This window comes from Physella acuta, unplaced genomic scaffold, assembly GCF_028476545.2.
Source record: "Physella acuta isolate Inbredline_101_S28 unplaced genomic scaffold, ASM2847654v3 ptg000604l, whole genome shotgun sequence".
NCBI classification, from domain to species: Eukaryota; Metazoa; Mollusca; class Gastropoda; family Physidae; genus Physella; species Physella acuta.
The window spans coordinates 587,787-595,866 of record NW_026732123.1 but is presented as its reverse complement, the minus strand read 5'-3'; the positions used below and the strand labels follow the sequence as shown (position 1 = coordinate 595,866).

The 8,080-nt window shown below is 37.9% G+C and overlaps 2 protein-coding genes across 2 annotated transcripts; one reads left to right on the top strand and one right to left on the bottom strand.

The window, feature by feature from the left end:
- Positions 1-385: 385 nt before the first annotated feature.
- LOC131947686 (uncharacterized) lies at positions 386-3,664 on the bottom strand. The gene is made up of 4 exons (XM_059308959.1): positions 3,550-3,664; positions 2,407-2,562; positions 1,270-1,490; positions 386-484 (listed from the first exon to the last, which is right to left on the bottom strand). The coding sequence occupies exons 2-4, from the start codon at positions 2,551-2,553 to the stop codon at positions 460-462; spliced, it is 393 nt and encodes a 130-aa protein (XP_059164942.1). The 5' UTR covers positions 2,554-2,562; positions 3,550-3,664; the 3' UTR covers positions 386-459.
- A 1,038-nt stretch (positions 3,665-4,702) lies between these two features.
- On the top strand, positions 4,703-6,779 carry LOC131947710 (uncharacterized). The gene is made up of 4 exons (XM_059308986.1): positions 4,703-4,867; positions 5,679-5,835; positions 5,986-6,206; positions 6,695-6,779. The coding sequence occupies exons 2-4, from the start codon at positions 5,689-5,691 to the stop codon at positions 6,717-6,719; spliced, it is 393 nt and encodes a 130-aa protein (XP_059164969.1). The 5' UTR covers positions 4,703-4,867; positions 5,679-5,688; the 3' UTR covers positions 6,720-6,779.
- The last annotated feature ends 1,301 nt before the right edge of the window (positions 6,780-8,080 follow it).

The following is an 8,080-nucleotide window of genomic DNA, read 5'->3' as shown; positions in this document are numbered from 1 at the left end:
TATTAGATATAAATATTTTTTACTCCGTTTTGACATCTAATGGCGGTTAGACATTTCATGGCCTGCCTAGACATTTCTTGCCCCCCACCCCTATGTAGGCATGCCTGGAAGAAACTCACACGTCCATACATACACACAAACACACAGACAAAAAGGATTGCAAGGTTGAGTTTTTCCGACACCGGAGGGTTGTAAAACGTCAGAATTTGACATGATCTCGAATTAGATTTCATTATTACAATACATACTTTCTATTTGCGATACCCCAATGTAGGGAGGTTTAAAACTGCGAAAACTTTCAAAATCTCATTTGTTCACGATTACAATACATTCTCAATAATGTTCATACGAGAAAGTAAAAAAAACAAAACAAAAAGAACACAACTTCAGGGTGAAAAAGTTATAATATACCATGTTACATGTCTATATCAAAGCGACTATTTTAAAACAGCAATGCGATTACGTTGCTATTATCGTGAAGTATCTGAAAAAAACATATTTACAAAAGATGTTTTAATGATAACTCGAAGGTATAATTAAAACTACATGATAATATGCAATTTAGGTCATGGGGTAAATATTGAGAGCATGTATCACCTTTTTACGGTAATGCACACTTATTTTCAGAATATTTTCCAGTTAGAGTTAAAGACACATAGGGAAGATGAAGTAGAATCCAACTGTGTCAATAACCATGGCAAATAGGTAAAATTGGGTGAGCATTATACCCAACCCATTACTTTCCCTAATGTGTGTCAGGTACCCATCAGAGCTGAGTGGACACAAAGGTATCTGACGCTCTACAGACTAAAGTACGGGATCTGAACTCGAGACATTAAGATGAGCAGTCGCGCTCTCGACCATCTGACCACGGCGTACATTACTATGTCTAGAGTCTTAATGAAACTGACTTGTATTTTCTACAATAGATGTAGGCTATATTGGTCGTATATGTGGTACTTAAATGCAATGTTTTAATTGCGTCTAAAGCATTTACATTATTGGCTAAGAAATTTCAAAATATGATGCGACCCTATGCTTACTCCACTACAAATTGTTTAGCTTGAGTATAACTGTATTTGTCTATTCAAATTCAAGAGACTTAAAATACTCAATATTACTTTGTGTCAATAAAGAAATTAGTCTGTACCGCGTGTCCGTTCAGAACTGTGTCTGTTGCCGTGTGTCCGTCATTGAATGTGTCTCTACTGTGTGTCCGTCAGTCTCTGTGTCTGTTGCCGTGTGTCCGTCAAGTAATGTATCTCTTACCGTGTGAACTCCTCCACTGTGATCATGTTATTCTTGTTGGTGTCAGCGATGGCGAAGATGTCGTCGTAGTCGGCGTTGTCGAGGAAGTTGTTGTTGTCGGTGTCCAGTCCGGGGAAGATCTGGCGCAGGAGGTGGTTGGTGTCTGGGTCACGGTACAGCTGGTCAACCCGCTGCTCGTACTCAACCCTGGTCACCCTGGCGTCATGGTTGAGATCGTGGCTCTGTGGTTGGCATGGAATAGTGTTTTGTTTTTATCGCATATTTTAAACAGGCCGTCATTAAGGAGGACTATTCTATGCCCGGTAGCTTTTACTATTCTAATGCCGGGACGTCCTACTTTCGCATAATACCTACGAGGACTTTGTACTAATATTCGACCACGCTGCCCCTATCTTGCAATAAAATAGTTGAACCTGACAACGGTTTAAATTTAGGGTTTTGAGTCTATTTTTGCATTTAAAAAAAAAAAAAAACCAATCAGGGGCAGTGGCATCACTTGGCGGGTGCGGGGGTGCGGTCCGCTCCGGGTGACGCCATAAAGGTGGTGACATCAAATAAAAAAAAGTCGTAAAATTAGCTGTTAAAAACTACACTTTGTTCCAGTTAATAAAGCAAAATCGTAGGAGGAGCGGGGTGACACCAAACCGAAAATACAAAATTGTTGAAGGCGGTTGGGTGACAACTTCAGTTACTGGAGCGGATGTTACTCGACCTAGTGGCGCCACTGATTAGAGGTCAGAATCGTTTATATATAATACTGCATTTTTATAGTCTTTACTTTTATATGATGTCAGTAATGTAGAATTAATTAATTTAAGATATTCTTTCTTTGTAAGGATGTTAATTGCAACTTCTAAATACGTAGTCAGCTACTTTTTCCTTCAGTCACGTGATTCGAAGAGATATTTTATAAATAATCGTGTTCTTAAGTAAGATAAGTTAGTAGAAACGGTAGTGCTTTAAGGAAATATTAATGGGGGCTGGGGGGCTTGCAAAAAATAACACAGCTTGTGTTAAATAGATAAAAATATAGACAACAAGTGGCTTAGGTGAGACTTTGTCATGGAGGTTTCGAACCCCACTGTATCAACCCCAGCCTACGCCACTGCTTACAGAGGAATAAGTCTAAGCCCTTACGTCGAAGTAGGTTAAAACTTCGGCCTTGGTCAAGTGGCCATCTTGTGGTGTGTCTATCCTTCTGAAGACTTCGTAAGCGACCTGTGTGACGTTCACAGCGTTGACCATCAAAGGGAGACAAGCAACGAAAAACAGGAAGATGGACATTTTCGTTTTCTGAAAAAAATAATTGCATCGTTGACTAGTTTTAAGAATGAGAGGTAAATTAAAGCAAATTTAAAACGTGAGTATACATAAAGTAGATGAAGAAGAGTCGATGTGTTTGACTAGAACGATATTAAACTATCGTGTATATCAGGGGTCTCCAAACTACGGCCCGCGGGCCGGATGCGGCCCGCGAAGTCCTCTCAAACGGCCCGCGGAGATGTTTTTGTCCAACGAAAAATCGTTTTTCGGTGATTGTTGAGGAACTTTGTCCAGAAAAATCAAAGGCATGCCTGAAAGAAACTGGCCCCCAAACTGAAATTTGATAGTTTATGCGGCCCTCGGACTGAAAAGTTTGGAGACCCCTGGTGTATATCAACAGAGATTGTGATGGGTACTCCATCTTTCTTACGCTGAGAATTTTTTTTTACTTTAGATTAGTACTCATTAACTCAATCACCTTATGGCATTTATTATTTTGTCAGTTATTTAATATATTAAAAATATTGATCTGAAATAATTTATAAACCTATTCAAATGTCGACAATATTAATGTCATGTTTATTCCGGCTTAATGAAGTGACGGTGCTTATTAGTCAACCACTCTACGTCTATATTTTGGTTACGGTGCATTATGTCAGAGGTCAGTAGAAAGTCCCTGAGTTCATCCAGCTCTAATGGGTACCTGACTCACGCAAGGGAATCTACGCATAGTGCTGACAACACTATCCCTTTTGTGCCGATGAAACAAACATGTGGACTCTACTTCACTTGCCCAATTGACGGGTTCAAAAAGGGAACTTTACTTTTAAACACCTCATAGTTGTTATGGGTGTGCAAGAAAAAAACAAACAAATTTTAATGTAGAGCCAACAGTATTCGAACCTAATACAAATATTCTAGAGTCCCGAGTTTAACCACACGGCCATAACAGTAACTAACAATAATCTGTTTGTTTATCTAGACTATCATACATAAAAACAGAAGTAAATATCTTACGATGTATAGCGGTGACAAGGTTACAGTTGGTGTGGGGTATGTCTTAGACCAGTTCCATTTATTAAAGTCTGGAGTCAAGAACCGTGGGGAGTCAGCAGATTGAGCCGGCTGGAATCAACATGGAGTTATCTAGAACAAGTTTTTAAAAAATCGCCAGACAATCTTATCTAGAGAGCACTTATGCTCAAAACCAACTTGCGTAATATTCATGACGCATGTAGACGCCTGTCAATTAATTAGAGTCAATTCGTTTTTAATATTTAGTTCAATTTTTGTAACTAAAAACATTTAATTTTTTTTTTTAAACTTAGATTAATTAGTCATTGAGATTTTTTTTAAACATCCACGCCAATTTTGAAGCTCATTGACAGTGAGTGTGAATGAACTCTGGATTTGATATTAGTTTATGGCCAATTATCTTCTTAATTAATTCATGCAGCAGTTAAGAGCGGTTAAAGCAATTAAGTGGACATGTTATACCTGTAAGACTAGCCTCCATTTACATTTATTTGATTTATTTCATTATCTGCTGTGTCTGATTTTTAAATTTACAATTGTGTTATACCCCCCCCCCCCCCCCCAAACGATTTACTGTACTCCAGCTAACATTGCTTCTCTCTCTCTGACCCCCCCCCCATCCCCCTTACATGAGACTGTCCCCAGGCTAACATCGCTTCTCTCTCTCTCTCTGCCCCACCCCCCTTACATAAGTTGCTGTCCCCCATCTAACATTTTCTCTCACTCTGACCCCCCCCCCCCACGAGATACTGACCCTATTTGGCGAGCCTGCACCGACCAATAAACATTCATGTTGACAATTATGTAGTTTAATGACCCCCCCATCCCCCCCCACACACACACTACACAATCATGTAGCTTAATGCTCGACCACGCCGTACCCTCGTGCTATTAAAACTAACAATCTCCACAACTGAATAAGCAGATTATTAAACAATCGTTTTTACAGCATCAAATGCTGATTACATTATGCAATACTTGTTGAATTACTTTTTTTTTACAGCTACAAGATTACAATATAAATGAATGTATGTCTTTTCGAACCATTTTTTTCATGCACTGAGTAGATAAGACAATATATTTTAACCTTTTATAAAAACACAGTTCAACTTTTTCCTACTTACTGTAACTTGGACCAACTTTTTCCTACTTACTGTAACTTGGACCACGTCAGTCTGTCACTCTCCCACGTTACCACGCACAAGAGCATCATAAAAGTAAACCCCACACCTGCAGCCCACCACTACCACAGCTACAACAGCATCCACACACAGGTTAGTACAACAGCACCCACATACAGGTAAGTACCTATGTTCTACTGGGACCGTTTAATTAGCAAGCGTGAAACTGAAAATTTTAAAGTCAGAATAGTATACACTATATAGAAGGCTAGTTTATTACATAGGAGTATCGGTAGAGCGTTAGACGGCGAGCCCGATGGTTTCGATTTCGAATCCAGATTCACGTCAGTAGAACGATACCGTGTCCACCCAGCTCTGAAGGGTACCTTTCTCTTGTAATGGAAAGTAAAAGCTGCTAGGCAGAGTGCTGATCGTACTATGCCGAGGTCACAGAAACAGGTGAACTCTACTTCACTTTCCCCGTCTATAGTTAGGATCGAAAAGTTAACTTAAATTTTACTTTTTCCACATTTATGTGAGTTTTTTTTTCTGCCAATTTTTTGAAACCCATAATTGATACACCGGATGGACTAGTTTTTACGAACTTATTAACCGGAAGTATGTCCGTAAAGGGGAGGTTAGTTAGATGATGAAGATACGCCACCAATATCCGGTATTAACTGGATGCTCTGACATAGGTCAAGGCCTGTTAGGCCTTTAATCAACACTTTAATCAACACATTTTGTTGTTCTGATGTTCTACTCTAAATATTTTATTTAAGTATTTGGGATCACTCTGTCGATTGCTAAACACGAGCCTGCGTGGCCTAGTATTAACGTGACTAGGGTCTGTCAGAGGGCCTGATCAAATCTCTATAATTTTATGCCACTGATCAGGGACAGTTTGTTTTTGGGTTGCGGTATGTAAAATAGAAGAGAATATTCATTTAAAAAAATGTATATTTAAAACGTTCAATTAATTTTCCACAGAACCTCCAAGATGTCCCTCCTACACGTCATTCTCGTCTGCCTGCCACTGTTGGCCCTCGGCCAGGATCTGACGGCTATCGCTTACGAGTCTTTCAGAAGGATTGATGCCAATAATGATGGACGCGTTACAAAGCCCGAAGTCCTAGATTATTTCGATGTAGGTTTTGTTATATGTATACCAAAATTAAATCACTCATTTATAATTTTAAGGACATATATATATATATATATATATATATATATATATATATATATATATATATATATATATATATATATATATATATATATATTGTAATTGGCACAGGACTACGATCTGAACAACGATGGCCATGTGACCAAGGTAGAGTACGGCCAACGTGTCGACTCAGTTTTCCACGACCCAACCGTCAACCAGGTCCTGCACCGCATCTTCCCCGGCCTAGACATCGACAACAACAACATCCTCAACAACGCCGACTACGACGACATCTTCGCCATCGCTGACGCCAACAACAATGGACAAATCACACAAGATGAGTTTGACAGGTAAAAATTCCTTGAAGCTGTGTTTTTACGTTATGAGTTGTTTGATACCTTGACACAACTGTTTAAAGAACGACATGGATCTACACAGTTTTAATGTTAACAATTCACATTAACTACGACGCCCCCTGTATATAGCTAGCTGCCATCCACATTTCGAATTTACGAAGGCTTTTTTAAATTACAATTTTTATTGCAGAGTTTATTTAATGTACATGGAAACTGAATTCTATTAATATTAGAAGAATTGAACAAAAAAAACCCCACTTTTATAACGCAGAGTTAATTGCAGATCTACTTTTGAAATTCAACGAACTATTGTCGAAAATATATCTGATGGATTTAGAAACAAATAGTTTTGTTTTTTGACAATTTCGATAATGAAATTAAAGACTTGATGAAATATTGATCATGATCAATAAAAGTAACTATTAAATGTTTATTATTTATGTTAATAATTATAAATTGAAAATTGTTTGGTTTACTTTCAGATACTTCAAAATTATCGCCACGTAAATTGCAGTCTATAGAAGAGATTTGTTTTGTTGTGAATAAATATTGACATTTAGTACTTTTCACGATGCTTTGGTTTTCCTTTTTGTGAAGTCTAATCCAAAGTTTTTGCTTAAAACAAATATTTTATTGGACACTGTTCAAACATTTCAATTTTATCATATATCAATAAAAAATGGTTGAATTACAAGAAACATAGAGTAAAATATTTTTAAAAATATTATAAACGTAAAAAACCCCACCAAAACAAAAACAAAAACAACACACCCAACCCCTCGCCCTCCAAAAAAAAAAAACCATTAAAAAAACACAAAAAAAAAAAAAAAACAACCATATCAACTATGGGTAAACGTAACTACAGGCTCAGATGTTTTTAAAAAAGAAAAATTACAAAATAGGAAACTCAATGACATGGCAATAGAGTAATAGTTAAGTTTTATTTTATGATGGAGTTGGGTGAATGGGTAATCGTGGTGTATGTAGGTGGTTGGGGGGGGGGGGGGGCGAATATAATGGTAGGCGTGATGTTTGGGTGGTGGATGGGCAGATATATGGATATATTAATTATGTTGTTGTAACACATTTTCAAAAGGATAGGCGTGGTTTTCTGGAGGGTTTGATAGAAAGGTAGGTGTGATGTATGGAGTGACTGAAATAAGGGTAGGCTTGGTGAATGTAGAGGCGGATATATAGATAGCCGTGGTGTTTGGATTGGCTGATATAAGGGTAGGCGGAATATATAGGTGTGGGTTATAGAGGTGCTGATACATAGGTAGATGTGGTGCCTGAAGGGGATGATGTATGAGTAAACGTGGTGTGTGCAGAGTTTCTTTTAACAACGTCCGCCCCCCGTTGGGCGCTGATATAAGGGTAGGTGTGGTGTATGGAGTGGCGGATATATAGATAGAAGTGGTGTTTTTAGGGACTGATATATGACTAGGCGTGGTGCATGGATGGACGGATACATTATCTGTAAAATAAATTATCTCCGTCACGAGATTACTAAACCGTTGTACCATATACACATTTAAAGTACGCATTTATACAACAGCATTACAATTTTAGTTTGATAGTTACGATCAAGTCGTATCAAGTATAAACCCAGCTCTGATGGTTACCTGACTTACGTAAGGGCGGCTGGGCATAGGACTGACCACACTTTCCTTCATCTGCCTAGTTTAAGAATCATATGAACTCGACTTCATCTACCCAGTGGATGGCTAGGTCTAAAGATTATTTGTATTTATTTATATTGTTTTGAAAAGTAGATAACATAAAGTTCAAAATTTTAAACTAATTATCCTGCTGTTGATTTCCTTAAAGATAAAGTTAAATGATTTTTGTATTGAAAAATAGGCCTTGTA

Coding starts and splice junctions, on each gene's coding strand:
- LOC131947686 (XM_059308959.1), bottom strand. CDS start 2,553: ATGTCCATCTTCCTGTTTTTCGTTGCTTGTCTCCCTTTGATGGTCAAC. Junction 1,491..2,406: donor AAGTTTTAACCTACTTCGAC/GTAAGGGCTTAG, acceptor TGCCAACCACAG/AGCCACGATCTCAACCATGA. Junction 485..1,269: donor ACAGTGGAGGAGTTCACACG/GTAAGAGATACA, acceptor TGTTTTTTTCAG/ATACTTCACGATAATAGCAA.
- LOC131947710 (XM_059308986.1), top strand. CDS start 5,689: ATGTCCCTCCTACACGTCATTCTCGTCTGCCTGCCACTGTTGGCCCTC. Junction 5,836..5,985: donor AAGTCCTAGATTATTTCGAT/GTAGGTTTTGTT, acceptor TAATTGGCACAG/GACTACGATCTGAACAACGA. Junction 6,207..6,694: donor ACACAAGATGAGTTTGACAG/GTAAAAATTCCT, acceptor GTTTACTTTCAG/ATACTTCAAAATTATCGCCA.